General features: G+C 30.1%; 1 protein-coding gene across 2 annotated transcripts in view; it reads right to left on the reverse strand.

Moving 5' to 3' along the window:
- Positions 1-18,077, reverse strand: part of LOC142327684 (uncharacterized) — a 118,008-nt gene that overhangs the window by 16,801 nt on the left and 83,130 nt on the right. Inside the window, exons 16-20 of one of the 2 annotated variants that reach the window (XM_075370923.1) lie at positions 16,665-16,832; positions 13,929-14,043; positions 9,201-9,316; positions 7,136-7,264; positions 2,985-3,160 (exon numbers count right to left, since the gene is read on the reverse strand). In XM_075370923.1, coding sequence (XP_075227038.1) covers positions 2,985-3,160; positions 7,136-7,264; positions 9,201-9,316; positions 13,929-14,043; positions 16,665-16,832 — 704 coding nt within the window. The remainder of the gene's footprint in view (positions 1-2,984; positions 3,161-7,135; positions 7,265-9,200; positions 9,317-13,928; positions 14,044-16,664; positions 16,833-18,077) is intronic. The other variant, XM_075370924.1, reaches the window with a different exon arrangement.

An 18,077-nucleotide genomic window follows, 5' to 3' on the forward strand; every position in this document is an offset into this window, starting at 1 on the left:
ACATTACAGAATTGTGCTCGCACAACTGAATCGTTCGATTTCAGTTCCTGGACGATCTGCAACTTGTATGGATGGAATTGCAAGTCCTTCACTACCATTTTTCGAACACTTGAACACTTTACTAATTGTAAAGATGCTGAGAGACGACGGATTGACCGATGTGGACTTCGTGTGACAGCATCTTGTAACGCTTGAACATTCTGTGGTGTACGGACGGTTCGCTCACGACCTGGACTTTTCATTGCCGAACCGGTTTCCTCAAAATTAGATATCCATGTTTTAATTGCATGTGCTGATGGAACACGGTCGTGCCGCCCAAATTAAAATGACGGTGAAATTCTCTACGCTCTCCCTCCACACTGTCATTGTTTTTGTAAAACGCTTTGATAGCAAATGCACGTTGCGCACCAATCCAAGGATCCATGACAACTAAATGGCAGGTTAGGTTAGAGAGGCTGGCGCCACTTATCAAGTGGTACCAATCGCCCATGGCTACCAACACAACTTTCAAAATTTCCCGTTTCTTTGAATCACCTGTATATACAGGATCATCAAAAAATATTGCAGCAACAAAAAAATAATATCTCTCTGTGAAACTGAGATAAAGTATTAATTGAATCTGCAAAGTAATCAGGATATCAACAAGATTTTTTAAACGTTACCGACTATGACCTTGAGCCGATGGACACAATGCCTCTGCGCCACTGTCAATCTGTGCAATGGCAACAGTTCAGCAGAAATGACAATGCATTTTGTGGTTAGTGAAGTATAAATCACTTATAACTGTTTAACAAACTTTCCAACATGTTTATGGCAATGATCCCCCTCATGCAAACAGCATTAAACAGTGGTACAAGCAGTTTAAGGAATCTGGTAACGTGGAAGTGAAAAAGTCTTTCGGACGGCCCAAAATGAGGGATGAAGCAGTTGAGCATATATGCCAAAGTTGTTCCACATTTTCCCACAAGTTAATCAAATTGAACCTGAAAGTAACGTTGCTGTTCAAAATTCACGTAGAAGTTCAAAATTATCTGGAAGGAATACCTTCCGAGAAGTTGGATCAACCTGCAACTGACAAAAACATTGTTTTATACACAAAACAACAAAATCTTTGTCCCTCTTCTTCCTGTTGATGTACATAACTTAAAACTATTTATCACATGCGCTGTTGCTAATATCGAGAGGGATATGCCTTCATATATACAGAATAAATTGGATTACTGTGCTGATGTCTATAATGTGGTTACAGTGCACATATAGGAAACTTTAAACACAAATAGGATAGATATAAACTTTATGAAATTTCCTGTAAAACCATAAAAGATGTGACATCATACCACCAAAGTGCGCATGCAGTCTAGTCAAAATTTCAGATAGTTTGATGTCATCATTCATGAGAAACTTTACAGTAATATGTTGTGCAAAGTGACAATGGAACCTCTTGCTTTTATGTGACACTACTGGCCAGAGATATGCAAATATTGAGACTGCTGGAGCACTGATCCCTCCCCACACCCCCATCATCAATATCCTTCTGCACCAGCACACTCATGTTCATAAGCAAGCCATTAAGACAAAAGTCTGTTATATTTAACCGATTCTCATAATAATGTAAGGTGTATTAAAATGACTCAAACATAGAAAATTACTATAAAAAACAAACAACTTAAATTTAGTTACCAACTCCTTCAAAGTAGCTCCATTATAGAGCAATATGCACCAATCCCACCACTTCCCTCCCAGTTTAAATGAAGAAGTCTTGTTCTTCAATTCGCACAGAATTAAAACTTTTTGGCTTGAACTTCTTTTCAGAAAAGAGGATGTTGTGGCTAATGGCTGGATTCAGGCATATACATAGGATAAGGAGTGATGATTATGATGTATTACAATCTCATGTATTTAATAAGCCATGTGGAAAGGAGCACAGTCTCTGTTAAGTACTGGCCAATTGCTCTGACTCAAAAATTTAGTTACCTTTGTGCTGAATATGCTCCCTCAAATATGGGGTTGATCACCCTGACTGACTTTTCATCATCCTAATTGCAGTGTTCACTCCACCTTGAAGCAAGTGTGCCATTGAAAACATCAAGTTCGATTCATTATTATAGATGTGTTGAATTGTTTCCGAATGGTCTCAGTTAAAGATTTGCCACGTTAGGCCAAGAATTTATTATTACCTTCCGCACTACCTCAGAATTCATACTGAAGTAGTAGATGTGCCTACAAACACCATCACAAAATCATATGTAATGCACATCCCAATATAAATGGAATGATACTAATTGGTATGCTCACTCAAGAAGTAACTGTTCACCACTACTATGACCTCTAATCTCTAGTCTTATTAAAAATTTCTATGTAGTAGTATTATTGGAAGTGAATTTTTAGAATCTGCAGTGTGAATCTTTTATTATTGCAAAGAGCAAAAAAACTTTGAAACTAGTTTTATAAAAATAGCATTTTCTGGATTTTTTGATTGTATATCATAATATCACAGTGGTGGTATTAATCACTGCATATTATAAAAAATCACATTAAATAATATTCAAGTAAAATAGTTTGTGCCACCCTTTTTCATAAAAATATGTTGTTTTATTTTATTTATATTATACTTTTACTTTTGACATGGATTCTATTCTGGCCGACCCTCGTGAAAGAATAGCAATGTCTCTCCTTTCATCCAGAAGATTCAATTTGAAGCCTGAACTGACTTAACATTTTTGCGTACTACAAAAAATTCTTCTGATCATAAAAATAGCTGAACTGTGGAATGAAATAATTGAAAGTAAATGAAGTGGGCAACAGCCCACTTCATTTATTTAGAAAACTAGATCAATAAATTTGTACCATTTATTTCTTCTTAAAAGTATTACTGTTGCTGCTATAACTGTTACTGATTTTTATTGTTACTATTACTACTAGTTCTTAGCAAAATGTTAAATCACTTAATAATTTTAAATTAAAATAACTAAGTATGTTCTTACGCTCTGTAGATCCCAATGATGGTGGATTAGGTATTAAATTTAAATCAGCCAAGTGTTTTAAATAAATTTTAAATAATTCTCCATTCACTTCAGGATATACAAGTTTATTGCCCATCAAATAAACATCGGTATTATCTTTCCTAAATGTACTCAAATTAGAATAATACTTGTCATTTCTGAAAAATATTTAAACATTAAAAATAACAATTTTATATAAAAATTATCAATTCAGAAGCCAAGAAACATAAAATTTGAAAATATATATTTCTAAATATTTTACTTATCTTAATAAAAAAATATAATACAAGAGAGGAGGATGTAGAAATTCAAAGATCCATTCATAAAAAAAATAACTTGCATTTACACTTAACAAAAGACTCGATTTGGGACTGTAGGCAGATGATGGATTTTGAATATTTTCTATGGTGAAGTAGATTGTAACTATGTAAACGGTTTTAAAAAACAATGTTACCCATTCGGCTCCACCTATGAGAACGCTCAGACCAATGCATGTGCTCATACCGTTTGCAGTTATCAGAGCGGAAAGCAAAGTAAACCTCTTTGCTAACAAAAATAATGTTTGAAATAACATAAATGTTATGAAATTAAAAGTTCATATGAAAATTAACTGTTTCATATGAAGTGGAAATAACATTTTAATTATATTGATTAAAAAAATTCTTGAACTGAAAAGAAAGTGGGTGTTTTATATAGTATTTTTCATACTAAATCAAAATTTATGTTCCAAAACACTCTTATCAGATCATGTTTTCAAGTTATCACCACCTAAAGTTATGTTTGTATTGTAATAAGTCCAGTATATACAGTATACACATATACAGTATACAGTATATTTGAAAAGTAACTACATACTTGTCATGCACCAGTACATCAACGCATAATATTAACTTACCTTATAGTAAATTCATAGAAACTGGTCCCCATGAATATTCAGACATCTGCTTTTCTTTTTGTTTTCAAAGACTTCCATAAGTTGTTCATTTGGATTGCTCTAGATGAAAGTGCAGTCATTTGAAGTTCTTAGAAGCTGAGGGGAGTTTCCTCAATAGACATTACTTTTTATGTTACTCCAGAAGTAAAATTCCAGTAGGCTTTAGTCCAGAAAATGAGGTGACCACAAACCCATAGAAATGATTTGATCTCCGAAAACCTCTTGAAGTGATTTCATGGACTGTCTGGTTGTATGCACAATCAAACCATCTTGTTGAATCCAAGCATTATTAATTTTATCCTCGGTCAGCTCTCCATGAACTGGTGAATGATTTTACAATAATGAGCTGAATTTATTGTTTCTGTGAAGAATATTGAGCCGACTATTCTTGATATTGTAATCCTTCCCATTTTTCTGGTCATGTGAAAAAATTACATGTTCTGTATGTTGGTTATTCGAACACTATAGATGTGACTTCTGTATGTGCACATAACCTGACTAATGAAACCACACTCAATGGTATAGAAAACAATCTAAAATATTGTCGTTAGAAACTGTTGCAGTCATTCTCAGTATTAGATTCACTTTCCACAGTCTGTGGCCAATAACTTTTGAATTTTGCTTTATATGGGATGAGACTGAAGTTCTTATGAATAGCCTTGTGTACACTTACAAAATTGATGTTTTTCTGTTGAGCCAACTTTTGCATGGACTTGTTGGGATGGACACATTGCATAACAGCCGACATGTCTTACAGTTTTCCTTCATTTGGTACTAAGGTCCTAGCCATTTGTCAATCCCATCTTAAATTTCTTGATTAGCACTCTTTCATTATGTTGATTAGGAACCGCTTTACCTGAAGATCTTAATGGAAAACTGGACTTTCACTGCCTGCGAGTAACACAGATGACAAAAAATATTCACCATTCTAAAGTTAACACCATTCTGAGTGCAGACAGAAAGACACAATCTCAATCAATCATTCAAAGGTAATAAACATGCAATGAATAACAAAGAACCAGACACACCCTCTTATCTCAAGGTCACCAGTCTGACTGGCTCATAGAAGCAAACTACACACAATTAAGTATTACCAACATTTGCAAAAAACATTACTTACAGCACACAGAATACAATCTTTGAACATGAAATCATGTTTATATAAATGTAGATGTTTATATAGATGATGTTTTGAGCGCACTGTACAAACTTTTAGTATTATTTCAGTAAACATGTTTATTTATATCTGACTTCCTATTTGATTAAGAATGTAGACTTAAATATTTGCTGCTGTAAAAATACAGTTACAGTACATAACTTAAACATGCATAGATATTCTACAAGATCAAATTTCCCTTAGCATAACTTTAACTCTAAATTATGTAATTTTTAAATGTTTTTGTTTTTGTGATGGAGCTTTTATAGTATATTTTAGTCAAGAGTTTTAGTGCATACACTCTGATGATGGATCTTCTGACACTATCGTAGAAGCATTGACTTCAAGAGATAAATCATTCAGTACCAGAAGAATGAAACACTCAACCGCACCTCATCGCACAAGCAGAAGTCAATTTGTCTAAACATCAAGCGGGACTCGTATGCTCACACTTGAAGAAATGGAGTTCATCAGATTGACAAAACCAAAATTTAATTCTATAGAAATAGAAACAAAAATTTAATGAAATTATTTACTATGGAAAGTTCTATTTGTTCCTGCTGTGATATTAACCATCGTTTGTTTACAGGACAATATTGCTACTGACCGACATTACTTAGTTAAAAAGAGATCAGCCAAAAAGAGATAATTTCATTCCAGGACAGCAAATTGTTAAGAATTTTTGAGCTCCACTGAGTTATCTTAGCACCCTTACATATAACACTAAAATTGATGAAGAATTTTTTGAAAATATTAGATAAAAGATGGTTTAATCAGGTTTTCCATGATTAGAATTGTTAAATTGATAGAGGGAATATTCAGTGGGTTTGAAATCAGGAAATTAATATGTGATCATGTATTTGGTAGGAAATTGAATCTAAGGAATTAGCGGCATGGAAATCATTCAAAGAGATTGTCAAGGGTTTCTTGGAAACAAAAAAGATGAAATGATCTGTTAAAAAAGAAGCTCTAAGAGAACTACAAAAATTTAGACTGCAGATTGTCATTGAAAATTCATTTTTTACTTTCTCATTTTGACTTCTTCTTTTAAATTTTAGCAATTTGATCAAGATATATTAAAACTAGAACAGCATTTTCAAGGTAGACGGGATGAGAATTAATGATGAGGGTCTCTACTGCTGGTTTTTATAAAGATAAGACTTCCTGCTCTTTTTCATTTACACATATATGAAAAAATCTGATGTTGACTACACATGACTACCTTGTACGCGTATTAAATTACATTTACACATTTTTTAAAATGAAAAGTACATAAAATTTTAACTCGTTAAAAACTTTTAATATTTTTTTTTTTTTTGTTATTGAATTACAATATGTACAAATACAATTCATACAATATTTCATTCATCATATCTTTTTTTACAATGAGAGGTTAATAATTATTTATAAATCAATATATTTAAATTAAAAAAAACAAAATTTAAAAAAAAAAGATGAAGTCTGATTTGAATCCATGTGCCTTCTCCTTGTAAGATCTAAATATTACATTAATTAAAATTTTATTTAGCTATAACTCTGGAACCAATGAAAATAAATAATTTAAATTCAAATCAATAATTGTTTTTAAATTAAACTATTATGTTCATAATAGTCTATCGTCAAGACTAAAATTAATTTGTACGTCAATAAGACAGTAACATTATGTTTTTAAGATGTTATTATTAGCAATCTAATATTATTAGAATAGTTGCAAACATCTTACAAACATGATATTACTGTCTTATTGACATACGAATTAATTTTAATCTTGATGACCAACTATTATGAACATAACAGTTTAATTGATTTGAATTTAAATCAACATCTTTTAGAAAATCCCTGAAGATGGAGTAACAGATCCACAAGTACTAGGATTTACACTTTTTAAATTTTTGGTCAGTGGAAACTTAATTTATAAATTGTATTGATATCAATGGTGCCAAATGCTTAGTAAAATAATCAATGATAATTGTAACATTGATTTTAAGAATAACCGTCAACTTTCATAGTAGTTAATTTAATACCTGAGAAAGTACTACTCACTTTGCCAAATTTTGAAGGAGGTGAGAAAGGTTTTGAAGATCATTATTTGAAGATACTCTATTTAACCAATGATTATATTGTTCCAATTTTACATTGTAACCGACTTCTTTCATTTTTCTCCATAGTTCTCTGAAAAGTAATTTTTAACAATTTAACATTATTTACTTAAATTATAAAGTGAAATGCTTACAGTTCCTAAGTTGTTATGGAACTTAAAAGCTGTATAAAGATAGATTAATAGAACTTAAATGGATTTACTTGAAAATCATTCAGTTATTAGGCTTATCTTAAAATTACCTGACAAAAACTACATAAATTGTCCTCAGATATTTTCATAAGCCAGCTGTATTTTACTGATTCACACTGAGAATTGATTTAGAGCAGCCTGGCTATACCGAAACTAATTTGGAGAAGAAGGTAAAGTAATAAGTAAAGCAGGTGAACACACCACTTATGAAGGAACTTCTGTATAGAACAAACAAGCTTGCCCAGACGTTACCTTCAAGGCCGCTTAGAACTGTGCGGTGCTCATTCCACCAACCATTAATGTCCTTTTCTCAGCACTTTAAAGAATTTATAATTTTTATAATTTTACATTACCCAAACAAAATGTATGTTTTAATAAAACAGGCTGTCTTCTTAAAAAAAATCCTTGCCCATAATTACTAAATTTGTTTAATAAACAAAAAGAAGTCATAAATTGTTTGTCAAAAAAAAAAATTTCAGACTGCTTAAAAGGTTAGCAATTCATATCCAAAATTATGAATATGGAACTTAAATCTTGCATGAAACTACCAATTCTTCCTGTTATCTAAGAATTTAGCAATTTATTTATTTATTTTTTGGTTGATGAAATTACACTTTGAAGCTTTAAAGCTTGTACATAGAAAATGGTAATACATTCTTGAAGTGTATGAAAAACGTCATGCCTGGCCAAGATTCAAACCTAGGACCTTCAGATGAAAAGCCGAGATGCTACCGCTCCACCAAAGAGATCTGTAATCTTGACCTTGATTAAATTTCTAATAAAAAGCTAAACTTGACAGAATTATTAAATATTACAATGTTTTTAGATGCTAATATCTAAAGTAAAACATTATTACTCGAGGTAATTATGAAACTCACATCAGTTTACAAGATAAAAAATCTGTCAAATCATTTGGTGCAAGTAAATATGAATTCTATGGACAAACTAATCTATAGTAAATTAAAAATTAAAAAATCTAAAGCTTTCTTTATTAAAGATAAGATTAAAAATGCGTGTATATTGTAAAACTTTCTAAAAATGCTACTTATTTCTTAAGAAAAAACAACACATAATATTCACTTTTATTACAGAATTAATATTTCAGTCACAAACTGTAATACTTTGGCCTTTGAGAAACAGGCTTATTATACTTCCATTTCTGTTTTAGATAAATAAATAATGATAAAGATGAATTTCAGATAGATTTAAAATTAATTAAAAAATTTTCTTTTATAAAAACAATATTATTCTGTTGATGAGTTTTTAAAGAATATTAATTCAATAAACCTGAATTTTATACATCTTCATTTAACATATGTCTTAAATATGTGCTCCTTCAAATATTTATTCAATTAGCACCATCAAGTTGTTTTTTTTTATTCTATTTTGATTTTATATATTACACCTTCACAGCTAATATTACATAAAATTATTAATGTGATTATTAATATGAACTATAACTTTTTTTTTATAATGCTACTCTTATCTACGTTTTTCCAAGTTTCTCTTGAATGTTTCAGGCAAATGTTGAAGTAATTAATTTATGTTGTTATCCAAAAAATAAGAAGGCTATTATTCTTGGCATGGTCTACATACATAATAATTAATTATATACCATTCTGAATAAAATATTATCTATTTTCCACTTCTTTGAACATTTGTTTGATGAGATAATATTAATTACAATTAGAATTTAGATATATACAATAATTCTAACTATTAAGTTGGCTGCTTCATACTGTAATTTGTCATTTTATAATTAAAAGAGAATCAGAATGGTAAATAAATAGGATTAATAAATGGAATTAATAAACTTACTGACAAGGAAGTGGTTTGTTATTAACAATGTGAAATATTCTTCCAACTGATGAATTTAAATCCTGGGATAGATTTATAATTATTTTTCTTACTGTTTCGACTGGAGTCAACTCAATCTGGAACAAAAAACGATGAATTTAAAGAAATGAAACAATAAACAACTCATTGAAAGTCTCAATGATATTTAAAATGATAAATTTCAAAACTAAATCTAATATCTATACTATACTGCAAAGAAGCAAATTAAATAAAACTGCAAAGAAAAATGTGAAAAAAAATAAAACATGATAGTAATTTTTCACATATTCAAAAACGCATAAAGGTAACTAAATAAAAATTTCTCTGCTTAATTTTTTCTGTACCCAGAGAAATGATTTTTTTTTCTATACACAGAAATTTTATGAATTTTTTCTGTACACAGTGTTGAACAGTTATTATGTGAGTTCACTCACACAATACTTCATTCAACACCAAGCATATGTCAGGTTTGTTCTTCAGTGAACATCACACCTCAGGCATTATTTCTTCTTCATGACAAAGACAGAGCAAAAATAAGTGAAATGGCTTAATGAATTGCCCATAATATTTAAACGTAATAATAATCTCACAGTTATTTATTTTTAGCTATCATTTTTAATATTTTTTTTTGCATCTGAATATTTAACAATGACATACATTTAAAAAGTCTTTTGTTAAACTAGGTTTTTGGTATGAATAGTCGTATTTTTATTTAAAACTATCTACATTTGGTAAAGGAATAAGACAGTTAAATATTTAAGTTCAGCATTAATAAATATATCTTTTTTTCAAAATTAAAGTAAGATATGATCTTTAAAACAAAATTAAATAAATATTAAATGAAACAATAAAATATGTAAGGTTACCTAACTTTTTTATTTATTAAACAATAAAATATGTAAGGTTACCTAACTTTTTTTTTTGTTGAGTTCATCAGTTTTTTATCTCCCCTGGAGCCAAACCAGAAACTAAGCGTGAACACAGCTCCAGGAGGTGCCATCGCCTCAAACTGCCTAGTTGAAAACTGATGTTCCTCTCAGACAGTTGGGACTCAGTCTTTAAATAGTCACCATGCCTCTAATGAGGAGACCTCGTAGAGATTTCCCCACTGGGACTCCCCGATCCTGACACCATGCCTCAAATGAGGAACCCTAAAGGGATCCCCCACTGGGACAACAATCTTACTTTGTCCTCCTCATTGAGGTTCAATCGGAACATTGACGGAGTCCCCGTCCAATCACCAACAACGGGACACCTAAGCAGCCCACCTCTCCTGAACAGAGCTGTCCCAACCCAGGTCTTCCCCAAAACACAGGAAAAGCACTTCATTATTTGACCGTCGTCCTGTAGCTGCATCCGCCGAGAGAATGCCCCTGAGTGAGAATTACAAAGGATACATTTGGCCTCCGTTGGGCAATCCTTATGTAGATGCCCCACAATCCCACAGTTGAAACAATTTCCTCGCCTACCAGGACTGCCACAGGACCCAGCTCAGTGTGCAATCCCCCAACATTAAGGTTAAGATTACCTAACTTAAGTTTAGTTAAATTTAAATAAAGCTTTCCTTGAAAAATTCAAAAATAAATTTAACCCTCCAACAGTACACTGGGATTTAGGGCACCCTATGCTATTTTTAAATGTTTGTAAAATTTTCTTTGTTAAGTGTACAACAATTTTCTCTTTGGTAATCTCCGTTGGCATCCTTGTGAGCTTGTACTTACTATTGTCAAGGTCTTTGAAGGCTTGTTATTCAAGTGAGATCATTCATAAGCAGTGCATGGGTGCAGTAGACCCCAGTATACAGTTCATGTTACTGATATTTTACAATTCTTTTATTCTTATTATTATTTTTAGTGATTTTTCCAATTATTCTAATAGTTTTTTTCTTTTGTGTGCTTTTTTATGCAACTGTTTTAATTGCATAAACTTTTTGTTAATTTTTTTTTTATAATGGCTTCATTTAAAAGATTGTCTAGTGAAGAACAAATTAGTCTCTTCATGATTTATTGTTTGACAGAAATGATGAAGATAATGAAAATTACTTGATAGTGAGTGTTCAGATGGTGAAGAGGACTGTGTATATATTCAGTGAGGTGAACCAAGATTCAGTTGACACTTTGAGAAGAAAGAAAGAAATTTTAAAACATAAAAATGGATTTATTTGGAGTAATATTCCTCACAAACAACTAGAAGATGTTCAGCTAAGAATCTTATTACACGTTTTCCTGCTCTAATAGCTTCTCCAAAATTAGTTAAAACACGTCAGGAATTTTGGTCTTTGTCAATAGACACTGAAATTATTGACAGTATTGTAAAATATACCAATAAAGAAATTGAAAGGCGACATGAAATTTATGAACAATTACCAAGTTTTCATTTGTTTACAAATCTTCTAGAAATCAAAGCCCTCATTGGTTTGTTATATTACATTGGTGTCGAGAAATCATCATATTTAATCTTAAAGAGTTATGGTCAACTAAGTTTGGTGATTCTTTGTACAGAGCTAATATGCCATTATGGCAGTTTCAGTTGCTGGCAGGCATGTCTTTGATATGATAACAAGAATACTTGTGTTGAGAAAAATCAGAACAATAAGTTCAAGCAATAAGTGCAGCAATCAGGGCATCTGGGAAATTGTTATTAAAAACTGTAAGTTATTTTATAATCCTTACAAATATTGCACCATTGATGAGCAGCTACTTACAGAGGTAATCCATTGCAGAGGTGTACATTTCTTATTTATTTGGCATTAAAACTAGGAAAATATGAACTCATATTTTCTGGGCAGTTATGCTAAATGATTCTAAAATGTTCTATGTGTTAAATGCAATTCCATATGTTGGCAAAGTTGAAACAGCGAGAAGAGAAAGTGTACCAGCATAATATGTAAAAAAAATTGTCAGAATCAATTCATGAGACAAACAGGAATATTACTGTGGACAATTGGTTTTCCTCAGTACTATTGTTTGAGACCATGCTCAATGCATTTAAATTAACAATGCTTGGGACATTATGGAAAAACAAAACAGAGATACCACCAACATTCTTGGCTGAAAAAATAGTTAATGAGAATAGGTTTGCTTTTGACAAAAATATCTCTTGGATCCTAACACCCCCAAAAAAAGAAATTTTCTTGTGTTGTCAACTATGCATTACACGTCTTTAGTCAACAATGATGTAGGAAACCTGAAATGGTATTAGATTATAACAAAACAAAAGATGGCACTAACACCTTTGACCAACTATGTAATAACTACACAACAGCTAGAGCAACAATAAGATGGCTGATGAGAATATTTTTTGGGATGCTTGATCAATTTTATATAAATGCCATGGTATTATTTACATTAGCAAATGCTGACAAGAAAATGCCTCATCAAACATTCCTTCATGAACTCGTATGGGGACTGGTAAACTAGTTTTGAAAACTTGGCTTGACAAAACAACTGTACAAAAGACTTTTGCAAGTTACGACTTTTGTTAGAAGATATGTGTAATTCACTTTGTTAGGTGTTAATTCAAGACTGGAATCAAGACTACAAAAAGCTTCTCCAAGAAAGCAGAGATGCTATTTCTATTCAAGGAATAGAGATAGGAAGACAAAGTTAGTGTGCTGTTCTTGCAATAGGGCAATGTGTGATGAACACTGAGCGCAAATCTGTACAATATGTGCACAGGCTTCCTTTTCAACAGTGAGTATAAGAAAAACTACCAAGTTTAAAATGAACGTTTTGTGTTAATTTTAAATATTAACTAGGTATCTTTTAACAACTATATTTGAAAGTTGCAAAAAAATTATAATTATAATACTTGCATACAAAAAAATTAATGTCATACATGTTTAACCTAAAAATGAGTATGTTTTTGATGTTTTCACATAGAATAATATTTTTTTTTTGTAAATGCTCAAGTTTTTTTCACAATATTAGTAAAAATATATATTAAAACCAATTTACCTCAAAATAGTGAACATTTAAATACATAAAGATAATAAGATAAATGTATAAAGATGTTAACCAAAACATGCTAATTTTACATTTAACATATTCTAGCTGCTTGAATGATACAAAATACAGATCAAGAATATTATTTAACTTCATAATAAACATTAACCATCTAACCGCTTTAACACCATTAACCATTAACATCGTCATTAATGAAATACTATTTAGGGGTGTACCAGATCATATACTTGAAAACATTTTTTACAAATATAGTTCCAATTATTAAGTAAATGAGTAATAATTTTTTATTGAAGCAAAGTTTAACCCAGGCTTTAGGGTGGGGAGTCAACAGAGAAGAATCGAGGATCACACACCAGCTGATTCCCCCACTATGCCTACCACGTGTGATGCAATACAGCTGACCATACCATATAGAAAACACATGCTCCAACTTATAACAATGATTAGATTTCAATGTTATGTTAAAATTTTTCTGTTTTATGTAAATAAATTTTTTTGTAATATGTGTATTTCATTGTTATTTCACATTTCTTAATAAAAAGTTTTATCATTTATGTATATTGCGTATACATTATTTTACACCATTAATAATTCATACAATATGGTGTAAGAAGCTTTGCTTCCAGTCCATGCACCACCAACATACACGTTTAAATTTTTTATTTTATTATAGTTTGCACATTCTAATCTAAAGATTAAATATAGCAGTAGTTCAGTTTAATCTACAATATACTAAATCAACAACCTTCCAATCAATGTCAGGTGCAGTTTCTGTCAAAAGTACGCCTTGAATCATATATAATATAAAATCTGACGGATTCCAACTTGGCCTGTACACACCACCAGCCACATTACCGCATCTGAAATTAAACTTTCATTAACCCAGTCAGATACAAATGCATGAAAATAAAAAAATAATACTAAAATATGAGTTAACACATATTTCTAAAATATTTAAGGTATCATAAATTTTATTCTAAGTTACTTAATCAAACCTCAGACTAGTTGAACTTTAATGACTGAATCATTATTCGAGAGTAAAAATTCTGGGACATTCTACAAGAATGAAAAATTTTATTTTCAGACAGTTTTTTATATGGACTTGAATGTTATCACAACAAATTTCAAAACATAAATAAAAATTAATGTTCATTATAAAACTTACTTTGCAAAGATGTAAAAATTAACAACTCTATACTTTATTGCATTCCTCAATTAATCTTTAATATTAGATATAATAAAGACTCAATTTTTGTTTCATCTGCCAGCTCTTTTAGATATATCAGTCAGTTTTAGTATTTTCTATCTACTCACGTTATTACCACAATTTTATAAAGAAAGAGGCTTGTGTCAAGTTTTTTCTTGTTAACCTATTTTAATTTGTGTAGGAAAATAATATTTTATCTTTTTAGTTACTCTCTTTATACTTTTGGTTATTTAATTGACAAGGTAAAAAAAAATCATTTCATGGCTGAAAACAAATCATTCTGACAAAGAGTTGGTCACTGTAGATAGAAAATCTTTGCCAGAAATAATTTTAATCTGTCTTTATGCCAAAACAGTTGTCACCATGTTATTTTTTAAAAAAGTATCAGAAATTTTCAATGAATCATAGGGAATTGGTTGATAAAATTTCCAAATGGTATGCAATACTGTCAAAAAAATAATATAATTGCACTGCTGTTAATAAATATCTGATCTATATTTAATTTACGAAATAAAAGTCTGTCTGTTATTCAGAAACCCCTTATGAATAGTTTTCTATTTTAAATCTAATCTACAGGTCAATTTAGCCTAGGGCCTAGTCCTAACTCGGGTTACAGTTTTTCAAAAATATATCGCAAGGCACTATCTAGTTGGGCAGAAACAATTTTTTGTTGCGATTTTTGCTTTACTGTCAATTTAATAAAAAAATTAATAAAAATATAATTTAACCTTCATCAAATTCTAAAGAACTTCAGTATAAGATATTTTCAATAAGTCTGACATTCTAATTACTGATTCATCGTTTTACAAAACTTATTAAAAAAATAAATCTACAACATAAAGTTGTGATCATAATTTTATTGATAAACGTTCACAAAAAGTAAATAAAATATTTATGACGAATGACAGCAAGTCAAAATCATAATTTCTGTTGGTGGGATCTCAAGAAATATTTTTCAGCTTTTTTATTATCAATAATCTCTCCAACAATGTCCATTTATTTTACTTTGTAATTTATAAGAAAAGAAATTTTATTTTGGCTGAAAATGGATAAGGATCCATTGCCAGCAAAAAAATTCTTTTTGAAAGTAAACAAAATGTGAAAAGTAAATAAACAGTTACTGTATTTTCTAAAACAAGTCTGAAAGCCATCCTCATTCACAATGGAAATAAGAAACCATCAACTCCTCTTGCTTATGTAGCACAAATGAAGGAGCTGTAAAACAATAAGAAAATTTTACTGATGATGACACAATATAAAAAGTAATATTGGCATACATGGGGGACCTAAAGGTGATAGCCATTTCATAAGGACTGCAGCATGGTAACACTAAGTATTATAGTTTCTTATATTAATGGAACAGTAGAGAATGGAAAAACCACTACATTTAATATTATTAGTGTCGAAGAAAGAAGCACTTGTAGCAGGGCAGAAAAATATCAAACTACTCTGAATTGAGATAATATATATCTTCCACCATTGTGCCTGAAATTTGGTTTGATGAAATACTTTGACAAAGCAATAGATTGCAACAGCCAAGGATTCTTATACATTAAGAACAGTTTTCCAGGATCAGTGCAGCAAAAATCAAAGAAGGAGTATTTGTTGGACCACAGATACGTTAACTAACAAAGAATTCAGACTTAAGAAGGAGCCTGCATGAATCTAAGAAAGCAGCACGTATATTTTCAAAATGTTGTTATATCATTACTTGGCAAAAAGAAAACTGAGAGTTATACTGAATTGGTGAGTGAACTTCTTGAAAACTATTTTATACCTCTAAAAATACACATGTTGCATTTATATTTTTAATTTTTTCCACCTAACCTTGGTGATACAAGTGAGGAGTATAGTGAACGCTTTCACTATGATATATCAATGATGGAGTCATGTTTCAAGGGAAAATGGAGCTTGAATATGCTTGCCAATAACTGCTAGAGACTGAAAGGGGGACATTCCAGTGGCTGAATACGGAAGAAAACTTAAAAAAAAAAAACAATGTTAGATAAAATAATATCACACTTTAGTAGTAATATGTATTACTCAAAACGCTGCGTTCAATTTAATTTTGATTTGCATACTTCAAATCAGTGAAAAAAAATGCTATAAGACATGCCTTATTGAATGCATAAAAAAGAAAAAACTTTTTTTTGTAAACCAGTGCTAGTAATGTCAATGTTCAGATAATTTTGGTAACCAAAATTAACTCAATTATAAGTACATCTAATTAATATATGAAAATTTTAACATCTGTACATTATTTAAAGTTATTACCTGTATATTACTGAAGGTAAACCTACTTTTCTAGCTAATAAAATTAATTGTTCTGATAACCATTTAGTTTGTGAATATCCAGAACTAGAATTCAATTCCTCTACATATTTAAACATGTCATCATCCTCTAGACAATTTTGGTGACTTTCTGGAAATACAGCGCTTGAACTAAAAAGAAATTTCAAATTATTTAAATAATTTTAATTGAAATTGAACTAACACATATACAATTCATGTACACTGAAACCAAATATATACGTACATACATACAATGAATGTACATACTTTATTAATGAAAATATAAGTCAGTTATAGGTAATATCAGTCACTAATAATATAATATATTTATTAATAAATATTTATAACAGCAGTATAAATCACTTAATCATTTAGTAATACAGGAAATAATAATACATATGTTCTGATTTCTTTTATAAAATTTACTTTCAAAAATAACAAATTTTGACTACATTTGCAGGTTGTATTTTGTTTTGAAGTACTAAAGGTTAATAACTAACTACAGATGAGATTAATCCAAAATTTTCATCTTGAAAATGATATCTATTATTCGACTATAACAATTTTTCAAGAAGTTATGTCACAAAAACTAAAAAATAGCTATATAAAAAAGCTGACAAAGTTGTGCAACTTTCCGGGTGAAGTCAGGAAACTACTGCTAAAGATGACAATATATGGAACATTAAATTATGTAAGTATACGATTAAACAATTTTGTAAAAAAATTATTTTTGAGGTACAATACCCATGGAGCCATATAGCCCACTCCCCTGACCAATCATAACCTCCAATTCTCCAATTCTTTAATAAAGTAGACAGTTACACAATTGCATTGTGGTAGACACCACATTGCATCACATTTTTTTGTAGTGTCCCAACAGCATTTTATATTAGTTTATATATTAATTTTGTTTCATCTCACTGAAGTAGTTATGTGGTGTAACTGAGAACATGTTGGATCCGTAACCATGGACATATCGGTTTGAATCCAACTTCATATACATATTTTTTTTTTAACTTTTTTTTATTTAAATATACTGATTTATTAGTAATTATTAACGACTGTAAAAATTTTTACATTAAAATGAAAAGTAAAATTTTATTTCACTAATAACTTCTGATTTTTTTCATATTTGTTTTCTTTTATTGTTATTATTGAATTATTATTTACTGTACAATTGTTTTTACAATCAGAGGTTAATAATTGACCTCTACATACACTGATCGACAAAAACTAATTTTTTTAATATTTCTCTAAATTTGTTACCATTTCTTGAATTGCTATTTTACGTAGCAAAAATACAGATCTGTAAATACAATTTTTCTATCGCCCTTAGTTTTAAATAAATGCTTCAAAAAAAAAAAAAATTAAGAGAAAATGTAGTTAAAATTGGTA

The sequence above is a fragment of the Lycorma delicatula genome, chromosome 7 (assembly GCF_047948215.1).
Source record: "Lycorma delicatula isolate Av1 chromosome 7, ASM4794821v1, whole genome shotgun sequence".
In the NCBI taxonomy this organism is placed as follows: domain Eukaryota; kingdom Metazoa; phylum Arthropoda; class Insecta; order Hemiptera; family Fulgoridae; genus Lycorma; species Lycorma delicatula.